A 22,121-nucleotide genomic window follows, 5' to 3' on the forward strand; every position below is an offset into this window, starting at 1 on the left:
ATAGGCTAATTCAGGTGAATCAGTACATCATTTGGCAGGAAAGTGGTGGCAGAATTGGAATTCTGTAGCAACAAGACAATGTTAGGCAACAAAAATTCACACGCAATCGAGGAAGACATAAGGAGGCTGAAATATATGACATTCTGCATCCACCACACAGTTCGGATTTGGCACCCCGTAACAGTCATCTACATCTACACGACATCTCTCAGATTCAAAGTTAAGTCTCGGTTATATTTGGGTCCACAGCCTTCAGAAATTTCATAAAAGAAAACATTGTCTATAGTACGCTGTAGCTTTGTATTCTTTATTTGTTGTGCAATTGGCTAATTTTGATTCCCATGTAATTATCAATCACATATACATTAACATTATTCACTACATTGCACACAGTGTAGCACACAAATTACATTATCAATCCACATGTGAAGCTACATACGAAACAGTCAACATACAGTAGAACTTGAGGATGAAAGCACTGTCCTTTCATTACAAGACCACATCATATCATGTGCAAATCACACATGTGGTTTTGGTTAATGTATTTGGATAACGTATGCCAAAACGCATGCGACATAGTGCACAATGTTAATGTATATGTGCTTGATAATGACACGGTAGTCAAAACTGGCTAATCACAACAAATAAATTATACAAAGATACAGCCTAATATGGACCATTTTTTCTTTTATCACACTTAAGTGGTTGGCAGCAAACCACCTTCAGAATATTTCCCTAACATTCCACTCTTACACCATGTAGGATGAAATGAACACTTAAATCTTTCCAAATGAGTACTGATTTCTCTCATTTTTTACGATGATCATTTCTCTGTATGAAGGGGGGCATCAACAACATATTTTAAAATTCAGAGGAGAAAGTTGGTGACTGAAATCTGATGGTGATTTAATCAGTTCCATAAGATAAAGAAATGTGTTGTAGATACATATAGGTCTTCAATAAGGAAATCCAGATGGTGGTGGAGACCAGTTTGAGGAGTCACGAGGTACTGTTCTTTCATGACGGATTTGTGAAAATTGTTTATCACTGGTGAAAGTGTATTGAGTTATCTGCCAATTTGTTGAAAAATAAGAGTATGTCATCAAAAAAAGAAATTGTATGGAAGCTTTCTGTCTCATTTATTAAAATATTCCCATAAGCACTTGTACTATTCACAGAGGTATTTCTTATCATTTGACTGTGGTACAGGTCAAAAACAACAAAATTTGCTGGTACAGAAGGCCAAATAAAATTTTTTTGTGCTTTTAGATAATTGGAAATTTAAATTATAAATTTTTAACAATGATGTCCAATAAAAGAAACCCGTATGGTCAATACACTGATATACTCATATTCTCAAGCCGAGGTTGCCTCTTTCAGGCATAGTAATGAGTGCCAAGAAGCTATTGCTCAATAGATATCCTCCTTCAAGTGTGCAAGGGTCCTTGGACAATTAGTGTAAACAATGGATTTTGGATGTCCCAATTAAAAAATGGCTATTTGAGATCAGCTTAAAGAATTCGCTTTGATGAACTATCAGAAAGTCAAAAGCCAGTTGCAGGTGGTGTGCCGAGCATCAAAGCGATCGCAAAAAAGATTGTCCTACTGCTGTGGAAAATCGAGGTTCGAATAATGATACTATTATGAAAAGTACAGTTGCTACTCACCGTATGGTGGAGATAGCAGAAAGGCACAACAAAAAGACTGTCAAACAAAGCTTTCAGACAAACAGCTTCATCAGAACAAGACCCATGCTGCTTCTTTGGACATTTACAATTCTAAATCTACATCTACATCTGCAAACCACTGTGAAGTGCATGGCAGAAAGTACCTCCAATTTTGTTCCACTCACATATGGAGCACGGGAAGAATGATTGTTTAAACGCCTCTGTGCTTGCTGTAATTAATCTAGTCTTGTCCTCATGATCCCTATAGGAGCAATATGTATGGGGTTGCACTAAATTCCTAGAGACATCATTGAAAGTCGGTTCTTGAAACTTTAATTCTCGAAATAGCTACCAAGATGACGTTAACATTACTGATACATAGTGCTCTAGAGAAGTGACACGCATCCATACATATTATTACTGATGAATGCCACTCACAAAAAGAGTTTCCTTTGCCTTTACAAATGTCTGCTTGTGTCTGTGTATGTGCGGTTGGATATGGGTGTGTGTGCGAGTGTATACCTGTCCTTTTTTCCCCCTAAGGTAAGTCTTTCCGCTCCCGGGATTGGAATGACTCCTTACCCTCTCCCTTAAAACCCACATCCTTTCGTCTTTCCCTCTCCTTCCCTCTTTCCTGATGAAGCAACCGTTGGTTGTGAAAGCTTGAATTTTGTGTGTATGTTTGTGTGTCTATCGACCTGCCAGCGCTTTCATTTGGTAAGTCACATCATCTTTGTTTTTAGATATATAACAATTGTGTTTATGACACTAGAGCCATATCTTGTCACTAGTTTACATTTCTTTAGAAAAAACATATATGTGCCATATAAATAAATGTTAACTGTATTGAAAGTGATGTTTGTTTACTTTTATGGATTGTGCATTACTGCCCACTGTGTGAGCCCCTGGCAACGCTTGCCCTGCATATTACAGCAGAAACTGCAGTGCAATTGCCATCCTTTAAAGTCTAATAATTTAGATTGTATGAGGTTTAGAAAGGTGAAACTAAGTCTGCGTCACTCACTGTACATCTAGTTTTCATTTCTGTAGAAAACACAGATATACATACAGGTTAGCCCATCAACACTGGCAGTTTTCCTCTAGTCACATTAGATGGCTTCATCAACTCACAACCAAACTGTAACATTCCAGCCTAACCTCTAACAAATTATCAGAACTATGGCCATATACGGTGTCAAGTGAAATTTGTGACTGGACTGAGGATTTTTTGGTAGGGAGGACACAAAAAGTTACCTTGGATGGAGAATCATTAACCAATGTAGATGGAAAGTCAGGTGCATCCTGTTACTGTTTTTGTATATTAATGACCTTCCAGACAATACTAATAGTAATCTCAGACTTTTTGCAGATGATGTAGCTATCTATACTGAAGTACTGTCTGAAAGAAGCTGCATTAAACATTCCATCAGATCTTGCTAAGATCTGAAAGTGGCACAAAGATTGACAACATGCTTTAAATATTCATAAATGGAAAATTAAGCATTTCACAAAAGAAAAAATGCAGCATCCTATGACTATAATATCAATGAGTTATGGCTGAAAATTCATATAAATACCTGGGTGTAACACTTTGTAGGGGTATGAAATGGGATGATCACACTGACTCAGTCATGGATAAAGCAAGTCGTAGACTTTGGTTTATTAGTTGAATACTGGAGACATGCAGTCTGTCTAAAAAAGTCATTGCTTACAAATAACTCATGAGACCCGTTCTAGAATACAGTTCAAGTGTGTGGGACCCACACCAAATAGTACCAGCAGGTGATACTGAACATATATAAAGAAGGGCAGCACAGATGGTTGTTTGACCCATGGGAAAGTGTTATAGATACACTGAAGAAACTGAACTGGTAGTCTCTTGAAAGTAAGTGTAAACTATCCTAAGAAAACCTGCTTACAAAATTTCAAGAATCAGTTTTAAATGGTGACTATGTATCACTCCCATAGGAATCTGGAGAACAAACAGATTAATAACAGCACACAGAAAGGCATTTAAACATCATTCTTGCTGCACTTCATATGTGAATGGAACAGGGAACACATGCTAATAATTGTTATGATGAGACGTACCCTTCGCCAAGCATTTCACAAGGGTTTTGCAAAGTGTAGATGTAGGTGTAGAGATACGCTACAGATCAGTCTGTCACCACAGCCAGTTTACCCCCCAGTCATATTCATTGGCTTTGCCAACCCACAACCAAACTGTTACATTTCAACCTAACCTAGACCTTGAGCTACACTACAAATCAGTCAGTCACCACAACCAGCTTAATAACATTGGAATATGAAAATATATCCCAAGAAATCCTGTTACATCCTGTGAAACAAACAATACAAGAAATAAATACAAAATTCAGTAACCAACCTTATAATTCAAAATAGATTTGAGGTGGGCGGATGTGGTGGGCGGAGGGGGGGGGGGGGGGGGGGACCAAACAGCGAGGTCTTTGATCCCATGATCTAAGATGACAGAAACTGAGGGAGGAACAACACAAACACCACAGTCCAGAAAATGAGCAAACAGAGAGGATGGGTGGCAGGAGAGGAGGGGGGGGGGGGGGGGGAGGGCGAGAGCAGGATGCTCCAAAGGTGCTGCACACGATGGGGCACCAGCACTGCTACTGACCCATCCCGGGAAACGCCCCACACCACACCATGAGCGTAACAACAGGAACAGCAGCAGGGGATGAAGACACAAGGAAAGGCAAAAGAAAATGACACAAAAATACCAGACAAAATGTAGGGAAAAGAGGGGGGATGGGCGATCTGGCTGGCATGAAGGCAAGGCCAGAGGCCTCCCAAACCAAGTCCAATGCTAACCAAAGGACTCTAATACCAGAAGGAAGGGCCAAAAGACAGGGCAGTCCTCCAAAATATGGATCACAATGAAGGAGGCCCCAGAACTGCAAAGGGCATGGCTCATATGTAGTACTATGGGTTAACCTGATAAAGCCAATACGAAGACAGCAGAGGGTGGTAGATTCCCACCGAGAGAGGAGGAGGAGGAGGAGGAGGAGGAGGAGTAGGAGAGAAGAATGTCACATGGTGGGAGTTCCTTATTCACATGAAGTTATTAAGTTTATTAGACAGAAGAAAAAGTGCGAGAGGGAGTGGGGGGGGGGGGGGGAGGGGCACAGAGCGTGTGGTCCTCCAAAAGTGGGGCCATGACTGAGCAAAAAAGGGAGAATAGGGGGTAGTTGGCAGCCCCACTAGTCAGCTCATTACCCAGGATACCCATGTGGCCAGGAACCCAAAGGAAATCAACTGAACGAGCAGCACAGTCAAGATTGCGGAGCAGGTCACGGATAGCAGAGACCAAGGGGTGGTGGAAAAACCCTCAGTGGTAGCCTAAGGGCCACTCATCTAGTCTATAAACAACAAAATATGTGTGAGGGAGGACCATTTAATGAGTAGAGGACTTGATAGATGGCCACCCCAGACATGGCAGGCAAGAGATGGTATTCCATGCCAACAGAAGACATGAAGGCATATTCCATGTGATCAGCAAATTTAGAGCCAATGGTGTAAAAAACAAGAGCATGTCCCAGAGCTGCCATAGGAGCAGGTGGAACAAACAACAGAAACAAGAGATCCACTGGAATACAGAAACAAGGAACATTGGGGGATGGGAGGAGGGGAAGAGTGTTCGAGAGAGAACGTGAGGAACAGGACAGAGAGGGAAGATGGAAATCATGGTGGAGAGAAGCAAGGCAGAGCCCAACAGATAAACCAACACAAAGGAGGGCAATGGGCAGGTCACGTCCCTAAGCTGCAAAAAGAGCAGTGAAAGAGCAGATAGTGATGGAATTGCAAACAAGAAGCTGGGACTGCTCAACCAAAAGAGGTGAGGGTCCAAGCGCCAACCAGAAAACTATCAACACAGCTAGTGGGGAAAGTATTGGTGGCCAATGGATATCATGATGCTGGACTGGGTCCAAGAGGAGCAGTGTGGAAGGGGTAGCTGACTCGTGAGTCATAAACTTGACAACCATAGTCCAGATAGTACAGAATTAAGGCCTGATAATGGCAGAGAAGAGTCGAACAATACACACACCAAGAGGTGTGGACAAGGGAGCAAAGGACTTTTAGTTTACAGAAGCCACGGTCACAAGGAGAGGGATATGGGGCAACCAACTAAGCTTGTTGTCCAAAAGGAGACCCAAGGAATGGAACTGGGGGACAACGGTCAGGCATTGGGCATCGAAGTAAAGCTCTGGATTGGGATGGACTGCAGTATGGCAACAGAAATGCACCACACATGTTGGAAGTGGGGAGAAGTGAAAACTGTGAGAGAGTGTCCATGTGGAAGTGCATTGGATGGCACCCTGGAGCTGTTGCTCTGCAGAGGACACTGAATGAGAACTAGTCCAGATATAGAAATCATAGCCCAATGGAGGACACGAGTCCATCAGTAGTGATTAAAAAATGGAGGAAACTAATTACAGAGCCCTGTGGAATGTCGTTCCCCTGGGTCTGCAGAGAGCTGAGAACAGTGTCAACCTGATGGTTGATATGGGTGATGGCACAAAGATGTGTTATAGGCCTTACAAAGAGTGAAGAAAACTGCAACAAGATGGCAGCGTTGAGAAAAGGCCTGCTGATCTGTGGTTTCCAATTGACACAGGTGTACAGGCGGAGATTGTCTCTGCCGAAAGCTGTACTGGTTCGGATATTCAAGGACCCAACTGAGCCAAAAAGCCACCATCAATTCAAATAACTTCCAGACGATGCTGGTCCAACTGATTGGGAGGTAACTATCGACAGATAACATATTCTCACCAGGCTTAAGGACAGGAACCACAATACTGTCCCTCTACAGGACATCACCTTTGAGCCAAATGTGGTCAAGCAATCAGAAGAGAGACTGTTTTCGTGGAGGACAGAGGTGTTGAAGCAGTTGGTTATGTATGGAATTGCAGCCAGGGACTGAATCATGGGAAGAAGAGAGGGCCACAATAAGTTTTCATTCAGTAACGGGTTTATTGTAAGATTTCACCTGACAATTCGTAAAACATGTGGGAACCTTCAGCCAACTATTTCCAGAGGAGGAAGGTGACCGGATAGGAGGCTGATGCTGAAGGCAAAGCATTCCCAACACACCCACTTGGTCTGTTTCATTAAGTAATGGGCTTTGGTGCAAAGAATTTTAAAGGTAATAAGACCAGCAGAGGACAAGTGCTGCTTAAGGCACTGCAAAGCCCGATGGTGATCACAGATGGTTATGGCAATGACCATGCCCCATCACAGGACCAGCTGGTGGCGAAAGGAGCCTGTTGAGTTGGGGATGACAATATTGGCGGCGCGAATAATTGTATCGGACTTGTCACTGCTGACGCATTGATACAACCTGACGAAGAGGGGGTAAACATGACCTGGAGCAAGGTTGCAAACCAGCCACAGCAATGGCTGCCTGGCACCCCAGATGGTTTACACTGAGAAATTTTAGAAGGGGAGGTCAGACCCCAAAGGGGGACCAAAAATGCCAAAAAGGAAAGGTGAAAACGAAAAAGCAAGGCGTGAGAGAATGAAGCCCTGGAAGGAAGAAAGGCCCGCAATAGCTCAGGGCTTCAAGTGTGCCAAGCACGAACTCACAAAAGAGCCATGAGCCCTCGGAGGGGAGGCTAAAATTGTGCTCTCCAAGTTGAAAACAAAAGTAATAAGCTTGTATCTTCTGCTGAAACAACTCATTAGATTCAACGATTCTCTTTGGCTACTGTACACTATCATCTGATGGGCTATGGCTTATGGAAATGAAAGGTCAACAGCAACACGCAGCAGAAAAGCCGCTGACACCAAAAGTGCACTTTAGCCACCCTCCACCACTAACATAGCTAAATCCAGGTTAACATGCTGACCCCATGAAGATGAGGGATAAAGTAAAAAAATATAAAAAAATGAATGTCAGGAGAAAAACAGCTAACAGGTACTTTGGAGAAAGCCACCGCTCTTGCTCCTGCTATGTTACTCAGCTGCTGTTTTCATATTGTTGTGCTTTAGCTTTGGATAATATGTAAACATCTACAGATACTTTGATGACAATCACACTCTTAGGTGTGCAAATGAAGACAAAAACTATATTTATTCTGTTAGTGTGGATGAAATGTAGCCACATTTACAAATTAATTTGCAATATGAATGTAAAAGTACTTGTTCCATGTCATTATAATTTATCGTGCATAACGATCCACAGAACATGAAACTGGCTAACTGATTACTTAACAATATTGTGTATAGTTTTCGTGACAGTTATGTTTGCATCCTTGAATTCAATGTTTGTGTAAAACTTATTACTGATACCTACGAATCACTGTAAGGATAATGGTCTATAGTCATTTAACTTTAAAACCTAAATTTAAGTATTACAGTGTTATATTTTACTCATTCAAACATAATTATATTCCATAAATCAGATCAGGAAGGAAAGCCTTTACGAATGCGGAACGAGTCACACCATACTAAAGCTACACTAAAACGCTGGAGCCACAATTGCCAGCTATTTATGTGAAGTATACTAATGACAAATTATTATTAGTGCCAATCTACTGAAAACAATATTTTTGTAATTACTTCTGGATTACATTATATGGAAACTTAACTGCAGAAAGGGAACAAGTCCCCTTCTTCAAAGTTTACAGACAAGTCAAAAAACTGTTTTATACAGAAACTCTTACGTAAAATTATTCTACACTTTTTCTATAAATATGTGGCTGTAAGGTATTTAAATTTCGTAACTTTTATCCATTTTGTGTTCCCAGTAGCTCAATTTTTTTCCTTCTTTTTCTTTTCAACTTGACATACTCCCTTCTTGTAGCAAAAGATGTGGAATATAAATTAAAAGACTTATATTTTGAGGAAGAAAATTTATTTTACATATTTTCCTCAAACTAAATACATTGTAATCAATATTATATCAAATTAAGTCACTGGGCTTACCATACTCTTCCCTTTCATCACGCTCTTTGTGGTCAGATAAGTCATAATTTCACTCCAAAAATGCAGTCTTTCTTCCAGAACATAAATTAAACTTTATTTCATATGATCCATTTTAAGAGGTTTATATGTAGTTTGGCTTTGTAGGCTGGTTCCTTGGGAAGTTCTAGATTCACCTTAATATTTCTTACATAAAATCTATCAGTTCACATAGTTTTGATGTTTATCTTACATTGAGCTATCGGTGGTGTATCTTTATTGAAACTAAATTCGTGATTGACAGGACAAAAGAAATATTTTGCCTCTTTGGAACACATTTTCCATAAGAACTGTTACTAGGGGGAGCTTTTATGTAGAGTCTTGACCACCAAGTATTTTAGTCTGTGAAGTTCGCTGTTTTTATGAGAACAACCTAAATTTGGCTTTCTTCTGTGATGATCCAAATATGAGTTTTATCACCTTACTAACAGTGTAATATCAATCCTGGTTTCTGAAGTTTCTCCTGATGATACCAAACTCTCCACACGGTTCACAGAAGAAAGGGAACATGTCTAGGACATGATCTCTTTCTGCAGTAAGCAGTTAATTGTACAAAGTTACTAGAAGCACTTTATGACTTCTGCAATAACAGAAATTTTGAACATTTATGACCTGTTGTTTTTCTGCAGTTAGCTATTCTTGTGGATGTTAGGAGAAAAACAGCTATTTGGAAATGTGTAGCTTTACACATACTACTCTCAGCTTATGTGTTGGAAAAGCATGGGCCTGTCTACTACCAATATTAGAGTTACCATACATAGTGTTTACACTGACTGTAAATATCAAATTGTAAGAATGGCTAACGAGTCAGTCTTGTACTTTTTTTATACATTTGGGAAAGTTCAGTTTGTAAAAAGTTGAGTTCATCCTAAATTCACTCTGGTTGTTCAACCACAAATATCATTAGGGAGCATATATATTGGCATGTACTTTTAAGAATCTGTAATCCATGAAGACGTTTCTACAAGATATTTGGCTACCAACTATAAATGATATTCTCATTGCACACTTCTATAGAACATCTTTTTTAATCTTAGCTGCAATGCTCCAGAAGATTACGCCATATTACATAATTTAATGAGGGTATGCAACATTTCATATACAAAAGTATTTGTTTCAATGACACACAAAATGTTTTGCATATTCTGTGAGTACTGAAACAAACGGAAATATTAAAAAATATAGTATGTTAACAAAGCCTACTGCTACCATGGTAAGCATCGGTTTATAAACTAGAGTTACAAGATACTTACATCTCAAATTGCATCTTTCTGTCAGTGATATCCGTAAATATGTGTGATATCGCCCAAAAGTATCTGTCAGTATGTTTTGTTCCTCAACGCTCGCTTTCTCTTTCACTAAGGCCTAAAATGAAAAAAAAGGTTAAATATCAAACACTATTCCCTTAAACACAAATTTGATTTCTTACAGGGCTTGCCCACTATAGTAACTTTCACTTTGTATTACTGTGGCGAATAATTATCATACACAACAAAAAAAGGTAGCGAAGTCCGAACGGTTAGACAGCTGTTATGAATGTACACAACAGAGCACTGAATGCATTAATATCAATGAAACCGGCATAGTTTTTCGCTCTTGAAGAACTATATATGACACTCAAAAGATACGTGAACGTTCTTATATTATGCAACAGATATCTCGTCCACTGTTAGCAAACAATGTTATTTTTAAAATGCTTACACCGACAGCAGAAATCTGCGAGTTGTTGGCATCTGTAAACAGACTCCTGGACACGCATGTTGTGCGCTTCAGCATACGCAGTAACATCACAGGAAATTCTTCTATGCGTCTGTTTCGTAACAGGCAGCGAGTTTTCTGAACAGAAGTCGGGAGATCACTTACATGAATACACTCATACAAAGGAGTACATTTATCTTGGACTGCAGACGAAGAAAAACACCAATTTAATCTCGACGATTAGAAAGGATTAAACTTTGAGAGCGTCAGTAGGTAGTCGTACACGAGACACACGATAGACGACACGTAAAGCAATGTTTTCTCACGGCGCGTGGGAAGTCGGTGGGTCTGTTATTCGAGTTGTGCAGTAATAGCAGACGTGTTGTGCATATGCAACAGCGTCGCTCTCCCAATTAGTCTCTATTCTTCCCAGGCTTTTCATGGTCGCACGCAGACTCTCTCTGCGGCGCTTGTCGTTCCCCCTTTTCGTCCTCTGCCTTATCATCTCCTCTCCCTCTTTATGTAAACTTGGCCTTTGAAAGCACCAAGTCAGCTGATACACAAGTAAACAACAAAGAAGAGGAAGGGGGAAAAAAAACACACACCCTCTTCTGCGCAGGCGCTACGCTGCACGTCACAGAGAAAGAGTATAAACAGCCACTGTAATTAGAGCTCGCTGACGTCACAAAGATACAAACGCAAAGGCGGTAACGTGACATTGCATGTCACTCTGACGTAGCAGTTCAACAAGCCATGGCACCATACCTTCTTTTTGACATGACTTGAATTTTTACACTGCAGAAATCTTACGACTGTGAAATAAATGTTTCGATTATTACTTTAATAAGAGCTCTTAGCAGTGACGAATCTCATTTATGTATTTGGCCTACAACGAACTTACATTGTGCGTCGGGGAGTACGAAGTGTACGGTTTTGCTACCACCACTAAAATGAAAATCCGCCGAAATTTATTATTAATGGCATTTCTCCTTTTTTATGTTACACTTATTTTAGGTACGCCATCGCAAGAAAGTACTTGCTTCTGAACTATGGATTTAATGCTGCAAAGGAGTACATGGCTATCTCTAGCTCTACTACGTTTTAGTTACTAGATTTACATTTCAAATTGATAATACCCACAGTGTGATTTGCAATGTGAGCGTGTATTCTGCATGTCTAAAACACTGGCAAAGTCCAGTGTCTTAATTGTGCAAGATTTTAACAAAGAAGTGTACAAATTAAAATTATCTGCTGTTTTGATATTTTCATTGAAAATGCCGTTCGAAATTTGTCTTCAAGCATATGTTTATTTCTGTCACAAAAGTTCCGTTAGTCACAAGCCATGATAGAACAGCCACATCGCGATTACCTCTTGATTTTGAAGCTCAACAGACCTACGAAATCGTCAGAGTAGCACAGAAGATTTCAAAGAGGCACAGAGATTGGCAACTCACTTTAAATGCTCAAAAATGTAAAATTGTGCACTTCACAAAACGAAAAATCGTAGTATCCTATGACTATAATATTAATGAGGCACTGGGGTGTAAACTAGCTCGCGTCCGTAGTGGAAAACTACACGTGCACCCCGGGTAACGCTAAATGAGCTAGAACGAATAGGCAGCCAGACCAGATATTGGATTTCCTGGCTACAGACGTGCAGACAAACCAAAATCAAAAAGCTTTAAAAAATGGACCTTTTCAGGACCAACTGATTAAAAGACTTGGCTCTTCAATCCGAGTATTCCATTTAAAAATAGAAGTTATTAGCCGAGCTGAAAGAGAGTACCTGTCTAAACTCCTTGTAGACAATGATACTGACGTAGTTCTAATCCAGGAAACACTTGCTCCAACTATGAAAGAAGAGGTAGGATTCATGGCTACGATCTTATGGGTGGTACATATCACAGTGTGTATGGTGTTGCCACCTATGTAAGGAGCAATATCAAGCATGCTAGCCTCATATCGACAAATACAGAAAATGAGATCCATTAAGTCTCTATGCAAGTGGAGGAGACCATTATAAATAATATTCACAAGCCACCAAAAGTGCCATGGCCACTGAATGTTCTGTCAATTACCGCCCACCCATCGATTTATGCTGGAGATTTTAATAGTCACCATAGTCACCGGGACTATGCACGTGACAATGAATGTTGTGTTGCACTCACCGACTGAATTGAATATGAAAATCGATACGGTACCTGGTTTATGATGCCAAGGATTTGGGAACTTTCAGATCGGCCGCTTGAGATTACAACCCGGATCTCTGCTTTGTGTCCTGGGACTGCAGAGGGCACCCAGTGCCTGTTTCCAGAGAGGTCATACCTAATTTCCCTCACAGTCAGCACAGGCCAGTAATACTCGATATGGGGCTCTCTGTCCCAATAGCGAGACCTGTACCACAGCCCAGATGGGATTTCTGCAAGGCTGATAGGCGGAGTTTTGCTGACCACCTAGATAAATATATGTTTTATTCCACCAGAACCTAAAAACTGCCCTCGATTCGTCGGGGCTGTTCTTACTGCTGCTGAGAAGTTTATTCCTCGTGGGTACAGAAAGAAATATGTTCCAGGCTGGAATGAACATTGTAAACAACTTTATGAACAGTATAGCGAAACTGGCGTCAGCGATATTGCAGACGACCTCCTCCAAAGTCTTGATGCTCCTAGAAGAGTACGATGGTGTGAGATGGTAGAAAATGTAAACTTCAGAAATTCAAGTAGAAAGGCATGGAGCCTTCTGCATAAGCTTGGCAGACCCTCCAATAAACCCGGACAGAAACCTGGTATTTCAAGTAATCAAATCGCTAACTATATAGTTGAAACATCTAGATCATCCTGTGACAAAAAACATACTTCTAAAATAAAACAGGAACTTACCTCTCTAAAAGCTGAGTACCGAAAAGAACCCAATTTCTCTACACCATTTACACTGGCTGAATTGGGTGAGGGCTTGAAACAAACGAAATATGGTAAAGCACCTGGTCTGGATAATATACACCCCGAATTTTCATAAAAATGGTGGAAAAATTGGCTTATCCGCTTCTTCTCCAGCATCCTAGATAGTGGGTCGCTGCCCAAAGAGCTAATGAGAACAAAAATAGTGGCAATTTTGAAACCAGCTAACCACCCTCAAAGCTTCAGTCCAATTTCTCTTTTGAGCTGTACTTATAAACTTTTGGAAAGGCTCATCTATAACAGAATTAGCTGCTTCATTCTGGAACATATTCCAGCTGAGCAAGCGGGGTTCAGGCCACAGAGAAGTTGCTGCGACCAGATACTGGCCCTAACAACTTTCATAGAGGCTGATTTCCAAGAAAACGTGAAGATATCTGTCGCGTTCATAGACCTAACTACGGCATATGACACACTCTGGCGATAAGTGATGGTACACAAATTACTAAAAACAATCCGATGTTGAAAAACTGTAACTCTCATCAACACCATGATAGGCAACGGATATTTCCGTGTCTACTTGGGAGAAGATGTGAGCAAGGAGATGAAATTAAGTAATGGTCTACCACAGGGCTGCGTCTTAAGACACCCTACTATTCAGCCTATATATCTCTGATCTCCCCAACACCAGGTCAACAAAATTCTGCTACGCAGATGATATCACTCAGCTTATAAAACCACGGATTTAGGACGAGCGGAGACAATTCTCACAGAAGATGTAGCTGTAATGAGTGCCTATTTTAGCAAGTGGCGACTTAAATCCAGGACAAGTGAAACTGAAGTAAGTACATTCCATCTGACAAATGAACAAGTTAATTCAGAGCTCAGATTGAATCTTAACAGAAACACTCTTTGCCATAACAAGTACCCCAAGTACCTTGGTGTCGCCTTTGCCTAGGTCCCGAGTTCGAGTCTCGGTCTGGCACACAGTTTTAATCTGCCAAGAAGTTTCATACCAGCGCACACTCCGCTGCAGAGTGAAGATCTCATTCTGGTTTTGGCATTGTTTTGCGCTTGAAAATGACCGCTGGATTAGGCGTAGTACCGTCAGTACAACATGATAGAACAACAATGTGATGCATTCATCGCAAAATTCTGTTACTCGGCACATCAAATGTCAGAGGAGTTAGTTCCACACCGCTATTCTTTCGATGTTGAATAGCAAAGCTGGGTAAAGATGATATTTTCTCTTCATACTCTCGTGGCATTTTCTGAGATATTTTGATTTTGGTTCGCATGGTAAATCGATGACACTACATAAACTTGTAGAATCAACCAACTCCTATCAAGTTCCACTGCAGCGCTAGCTTACGACCGTGTATTTGAATCATCTTTGTATTAATTCCAGTGCCATTTTGACGATGTCCTTGAACCTATTGCAATACGTCACCTCCTAGTTTTGACAATTTCACATTCACTTCTCTGATTTTCACATTTAGTCTTCCTCATTTTTTTTTCAGTTCTTATTTATTAGCCCGCCAATCATGGGTTCTTTTTTTCTGTTGGTGGAGGATCGAAGTGCTTCTCAGACGCTCGGCTTCCATATTCTTCTGCATATTCTACTACTTTCCATTTATAGCTCGCATCATATGAATACCTTTTATTTTTTCCTTTATGAAACTAGCCACTAACAGAAATATCGAACTGCTACTGAGAACACAAATCACGTTCAATTCGAGTTCACTGCCGCCGTAGACTGCAATGATGCATCATGGGCTAGACAGTGTTCTGGGTTTATGATGGTGGCGCGTGAGGGAGACAGTGTTAAGCTGCGTTTTCCTGGCTGCGGGAATTTTCCACAGCATGCTGCGTAAAACGCGTGGGAGACCCCGCTGTCCACTCGCAAATGCAAACATACGAGGGCAGTTCAATAAGTAATGCAACACTTTTTTTTCTGAAACAGGGGTTGTTTTATTCAGCATTGAAATACACCAGGTTATTCCCCAATCTTTTAGCTACACAACACTATTTTTCAACGTAATCTCCATTCAATGCTACGGCCTTACGCCACCTTGAAATGAGGGCCTGTATGCCTGCACGGTACCATTCCACTGGCCGATGTCGGAGCCAACGTCGTACTGCATCAATAACTTCTTCATCATCCACGTAGTGCCTCCCACGGATTGCGTCCTTCATTGGGCCAAACATATGGAAATCCGACGGTGCGAGATCGGGGCTGTAGGGTGCATGAGGAAGAACAGTCCACTGAAGTTTTGTGAGCTCCTCTCGGGTGCGAAGACTTGTGTGAGGTCTTGCGTTGTCATGAAGAAGGAGAAGTTCGTTCAGTTTTTTGTGCCTACGAACACGCTGAAGTCGTTTCTTCAATTTCTGAAGAGTAGCACAATACACTTCAGAGTTGATCGTTTGACCATGGGGAAGGACATCGAACAGAATAACCCCTTCAGCGTCCCAGAAGACTGTAACCATGACTTTACCGGCTGAGGGTATGGCTTTAAACTTTTTCTTGGTAGGGGAGTGGGTGTGGCGCCACTCCATTGATTGCCGTTTTGTTTCAGGTTCGAAGTGATGAACCCATGTTTCATCGCCTGTAACAATCTTTGACAAGAAATTGTCACCCTCAGCCACATGACGAGCAAGCAATTCCGCACAGATGGTTCTCCTTTGCTCTTTATGGTGTTCAGTTAGACAACGAGGGACCCAGCGGGAACAAACCTTTGAATATCCCAACTGGTGAACAATTGTGACAGCATTACCAACAGAGATGTCAAGTTGAGCCCTGAGTTGTTTGACGGTGATCCGTCGATCATCTCGAACGAGTGTGTTCGCACGCTCCGCCATTGCAGGAGTCACAGCTGTGCACGGCCGGCCCGCACGCGGGAGATCAGACAGTCTTGCTTGACCTTGCGGCGATGATGACACACGCTTTGCCCAACGACTCACCGTGCTTTTGTCCACTGCCAGATCACTGTAGACATTCTGCAAGCGCCTATGAATATCTGAGATGCCCTGGTTTTCCGCCAAAAGAAACTCGATCACTGCCCGTTGTTTGCAACGCACATCCGTTACAGACGCCATTTTAACAGCTCCGTACAGCGCTGCCACCTGTCGGAAGTCAATGAAACTATACGAGACGAAGCGGGAATGTTTGAAAATATTCCACAAGAAATTTCCGTTTTTTTCAACCAAAATTGGCCGAGAAAAAAAAGTGTTGCGTTTCTTATTGAACTGCCCTCGTACGAGACCTTTTTCCTTGGGTACGGACATCGTAGTGCCGCAGCGGGCTCCGCTTGCGAGAAACGCTTGCGTGCTTCGGGAGGAGTCTGTCCCGCACGTCGAAGCGATTTATTAGCCCAGAATTGTTCAGGGCGATCCCAGTTGAACAGGCAGGCTTTCGGCCATGAAGAAGTTGTACTGACCAGGTGTTGTCACTCACTACTTACATTGAGGCGGGATTCCAGAGAAAATTGAAAACATCAGTCGCCTTTATTGACCTCTCGGCAGCTTACCACACTGTGTGGAGAGAAGGCATCATGTACAAAATTCTTCGAGTAATTCCTTGCAAATCTACAGCACGCGTAATAGACAGCATGCTCAATGATAGGGTGTTCCAAATAAGTATGGACACTGACTACAGCTCCAGCAAAAAACTAAAGAATGGCTTACCACAAGGATCAGTGCTTGCACCACTGCTGTTTAGCCTCTATGTTGCAGACCTGTCGGAAACACAATCAAGAAAGTTCGGGTATGCTGACGATTGGGCCCTCGCTACAAGATGTAGCACAATTGAAGCATCTGAGGATATCCTAACGAAAGACCTGAAGATAATAGGTGAATATTTCCGTAAGTGGATACTTCAACCAAATGCTTCCAAAATAGAGGTTAGTTGCTTCCATCTCAACAACAAACTCGCTGGAAAGGAACTCAACATTCGATTTGAAAACACTGTTCTCAGGCATAATAAAACTCCGAAGTACTTGGGCATGACGCTGGACAGAACACTATCTTTTAAAGAGCACCTAACAAAGACTGCCGAAAAATTAAAGACAAGAAACAACATTATTCAAAAGCTCTTTGGTACTACCTGGGGAGCAACGGCCTCCACTCTCCGCACCTCTGCTTTAGCAGTTGTATTCTCGGCTGCCGAATACTATGCTCCGATTTGGCTAAACAGCCCACATGTAAAAAAAGGTGGATGTCTAGTTGCATAACACTCTAAGGATGATTTCTGGAGTAATTAAACCCACTCCAATGCAATGGCTCCCAATATTAAGCCACATCCCGCCGCCACGTCTGCGACGTACTGACGCCCTTGTACGTGAATACAAAAACACCATGGGAAATCGAAGCCTGCCAATCCACCAAGACATTGAGGCTGCAAACACTAATAGGCTTCGATCTAGGAACCCGCCAACAATAACAACAAGGAACTGTGTACAAGAAGGTTTCAGTATCACAAGCGCATGGTCTGAAAAATGGAACGCCTTGCATCACACAAAAGCCACCTGGTTTTGACCTACCACGCAAAACGTGGTCCACTCTAAATAGGATTAGAGCTCGTCATGGCAGATGTGCTTACTCACTGTATAAATGGGGTAAAATACTATCCCCTCAGCGTGACTGCGGAGAAAGTCAGACCATCAGCCACATTGTTGAAGAGTGTTCCAGAAGAGCCTATAATGGGAGCCCCGACGACTTCCTGCTCGCAACTCCAGAGGCGAGAGATTATATTAATAGACTTGATATTTGTCTTTAATCCATAAACTTTGTTATATTAGTAATTTTGGTTTGCAAGTATTAACGTTTGTTGTATTAGTGATTTATCTGTTTGTTTCTTATGTGTCTGTATTGCCATACGATAAATAAATAACTGGGGGTAGTCGAACTGGGCAGCAGCGAGACGACGGCTGCACTGTTTTGTTTCGCGCGCGCAGGCAACAACAGACAATTTTTAACAGAGTTGTTATACGGGGTGTTCAAAAAGTCTCTCCGCAGTGCCGTGTGATTGTTCGCCTGCCTGGGTTACTTCCCTTCAAGTGGACTCTCCCAACATTCCACTGCTTCGTTTATCTCAGCCAACGTCAGTAGTATCGTTGGTGTGTGTCGTTACGTGTTGACGTGAACGTTTAAGTTAGTTCCTTTGTTCGTTTGTTTCGTTTTTGTTACTGTTAAAATGGTAACCATTGAAGAATGTGTGTTTTTAGTCGAACAAGTGTTCAAAGCTGGCGGTAAATACGCAGTTTCAGTTCGTCAAACATTTATTCAGTTTTCCCGGAGACAAAACTCCCACATCGCGATACTGTGCGAGATTTGATTAACAAATTTCGAAGTACGGCTTCAGTGACAGATGCACCGAGAAGTGGTCGTCCTAGTGTTTTGTCTGAGAATAAGCTACTCGATATTTCCGATAAAATGTCCGCGAGTCCGAAGAAGTCAGTAAGAAAACTCGCCCAGGAAATCGATGTTAGCGTCGGAACGGCCCACACAGCTGTAAGGAAAAAAATTAGAACTTTTCCCATACAAAGTGACAGTCGTGCAAGAACTGAAAAATACTGATCATGGCAAGAGACTGCGTTATTGTCAATGGTTCAAAAATTTCGTTCAACAAAATGGAAGAGATATTCTTAATGAAACGTTTTTCACTGATGAGGGGTGGTCTCATTTATCCGGGTACATGAAATCGCAAAATTCTCGTATGTGGAGTACTGCAATTCCATTGTGTTTTCATAAGGAACCACTTCAGTCTTTGAAAATAGGAATTTGGATTGCAATTTCTAGACGTCGGACAGGGGGTCCCGTATTTTTCAACGAATCAATAAACGCACAACGATACTGCAGTGATATTCTGTACCCATTCATAGGAGAACTTGTGTTAAGTGAAATACTGAACGGTTATTTTCAACAAGATGGTACAACCGCGCATACAGCTCGCATTTCAATGTCACTGCTTGCTGACATTTTTGGTGATCGCATAATTTTACATGGACTTTGGCCTCCACGATCGCATGACCTAACATCTCCTGAAATTTTCTTCTGGGGTCGCATCGAAAGCAACATCTATAAAAACCGTCTAAATTCATCGATGAATTGAAAATTGGAATATCCACTTTTACTGCTTCTGTTACAGAACAAATGGTACAGATCATGTTTGTAAACATGATAGACGAATTGAATTGTGTATTCGACAACAGGGGAGACACTTCCAACATTTAAGGTGAAAATTTGTAAGTAAAAATGAATATTCAATAAATTAATAACTTGTATTTCACTGAGTTTCATTTCGTTATGCTCACTGCGGCATACGGCACACACAGCTAACAATCACATAGCACTGCGGAGAGACTTTTTGAACACCTCGTAGAAACAATCACCAGAAATTTCGGCTGACCGCTTCTTTGCTGCGAGGATGAGCAACTTATCGAACTGGCTTCCGAAAAGCAAATTTTGTGGAACATGGCCGACGCCGAGTGACAAAATCAAATGAAAAAGCACTTAATTTGGGTAGAAATCGGAAGAAAAATGAATAAAACAAGTAATTAGAAATGTCTTTTATTATCTTCAATGTATTTGTACTAATTTTTTAACCAAAGTTATGATGAGTTGGAAGTCGTTAATGTGATCAGTACTGTGAACGTCGATTAAAATTCGGTCCATTGAAGGAATCAGTGAATCCGCTTCTCACAGTGAATCCCTCAGCTTTGGCGTAACCGCCGGTTCCTGCCAAGGGTATCATATTGTCCTTGGGCAGGTCATTAATTTCTGATAGATCTGCGTTATAAGGCTGTTTGTCTTCAATTAACGAAAGCAGATAATGAAACTGGTTGGGTATGTATCTGAGAAATGCCTTAAAACTTCTCCGCATCGTCGAGCAAATGTTTTGTACCTAAAATTTTATATGCTCCTTCATCACGATGCAAGGACATTTGTCGCGCTGCTTTGCGCTTCCTGAGTATTCTTTCTAATAACGTATAGTCTTCCTCCTCTTTCCTAACTTCCACGTACTTTCGGAGCGCCAAAATGAACAGTTTTTTAGCTTGAGCACTGCGCTGCATGTTTGGCTTTCACTGTCTCCGCTGCTACTGTTGCGCCGGGCTTCGCAGAAAGCTCATCGCGGCGCGCCAGGCACCCACAACCGCACGAGTGGTCGTCTGTGAAGAGCGGACAAATTGAATACCTGGGCGGCGGCCATTAGAGTGGTAAAGTGGCGCGCGGAGTTCGAATGTTTATACATCGCTTTTGGTTATAAAATGCCTGCCCTTGAGTTAGGTCACAAACATAATGCCTCATTTAAATACGTTACTACAATACACTTTTTAATTTATGAACAAACAGCAACTAGTCACTTTATGAATTTATCTTACGTACTACATGGAATCTGCGTAGCAAAAAGTTATGTACTGGACCCCTAGCATTTTTCGTAGTTCATTTACGATAGATGTAAGCAAAATGCATCAAAATACTCGAAGATTTGCCCACTATATTAATAGATATTTTCTGACTCTACCTTGCTTTAGATTTTATGACGAAAAGTGCGTTATATATGGCATAGTGCTTTGGCAATTCACGACCAAATTATCAAGTTTCAACCTAACCTAGACCATGAAAACACTACCGATCAGCCAACTTTCTTCAAAATGATCAGAACATATAAAATGGTATTTTGTCGGTCGGAAATCTTGCCTTCTGACAACGTGTAACCATTTTTGTAACAGCTGTGGTTTTGAGAAAGGAAACCTGCAAATAGATGCACAGGCATTATGCTAATATCGTGTTACAAAAATATTTATTAAGCAAATGCACTGACATACAAAACAACTTAAAATTCCACATACCTGTCAAACGTAATATTCGTTCCTTTCTCGGATATATTTGTACAATTAATCGCTGCACAACTCTTCACCATTGTACTTCATTTGATTGGAACATACAGACAGTAGAATTACGAGTAACAAATACTGTATGTACGCCCCAACAAATATACAACGTCGAATCAAGGTCTTCATAAACAACAATACTACACAACACATCAGACTACAACCACTATAATGGCGTCCAGCCGAAGGTTCAAATTATCCCGCGACTGCAGCGTCATCTGTGAGTCTAGTTATTTTTTACAAGGTCTTTGCTGCGCGCGGGAAATAGCGTCGCGCCATTGAACCACACGAAACTGCTCTCGTCTACGAGAAACTATAGCACCCCCCGACTTCCAGCAAACTGTAAAAATTGTTGCAAGCCTTTCTGAAACTTTTTCTCGCTTTCATCCCCCACAAAAATCGTAAATGGGAAAAGTTTGTCACTTACTACATTTTGGACGTTGGTGTGCTACATTTTACGCGTCAGACGTTACATTTTAATTTATTACTTCACTATTACCGACTCTAGGCAACGGCCATGCCATAGTGGATACATCGGTTCCCGAGAGATCACCGAAGTTAAGCGCTGTCGGGCGTGGTCGGCACTTGGATGGGTGACCATCCAGGCCGTCATGCGCTGTTGCCATTTTTCGGAGTGCACTCAGCCTCGTGATACCAATTGAGGAGCTACTCGACCGAATACTAGTGACTTCGGTCAAGAATACCATCATAACGACCGGGAGAGCGGTGTGCTGACCCCACCCTATCCACATCCCACACCGAGGATGACACGGCGGTCGGACGGTCCCGGTAGACCACTCGTGGCCTGAAGACGGAGTGCTACTATTACCTACTCTATTGGCCAGAACTTCTGCAGACGTTGTCGGCTTATACTACTGAAGGCAACTATAAAGCTATGTTGTTGTACGACACTTATTTTAGGAGATATGGCGTTATAAATATCGAGTAGCTCAAAAAAATCAACTGTTCTTAAAATACTA

General features: G+C 41.6%; 1 protein-coding gene and 1 pseudogene across 2 annotated transcripts in view; one reads left to right on the top strand and one right to left on the bottom strand.

Moving 5' to 3' along the window:
- The window catches only part of LOC126106311 (molybdenum cofactor biosynthesis protein 1), a 103,375-nt gene extending 92,451 nt beyond the window's left edge, over nt 1-10,924 (bottom strand). The window contains exons 1-2 of one of the 2 annotated variants that reach the window (XM_049912536.1): nt 10,359-10,924; nt 9,911-10,022 (exon numbers count right to left, since the gene is read on the bottom strand). In XM_049912536.1, the coding sequence (XP_049768493.1) occupies nt 9,911-10,022; nt 10,359-10,445 (199 nt within the window). In that variant the 5' untranslated portion in view covers nt 10,446-10,924. The remainder of the gene's footprint in view (nt 1-9,910; nt 10,023-10,358) is intronic. The other variant, XM_049912537.1, reaches the window with a different exon arrangement.
- A 10,724-nt stretch (nt 10,925-21,648) lies between these two features.
- Nucleotides 21,649-21,766, top strand: LOC126107179 (5S ribosomal RNA; annotated as a pseudogene).
- The last annotated feature ends 355 nt before the right edge of the window (nt 21,767-22,121 follow it).

The sequence above is a fragment of the Schistocerca cancellata genome, chromosome 10 (genome assembly GCF_023864275.1).
Source record: "Schistocerca cancellata isolate TAMUIC-IGC-003103 chromosome 10, iqSchCanc2.1, whole genome shotgun sequence".
Classification (NCBI taxonomy): Eukaryota; Metazoa; Arthropoda; class Insecta; order Orthoptera; family Acrididae; genus Schistocerca; species Schistocerca cancellata.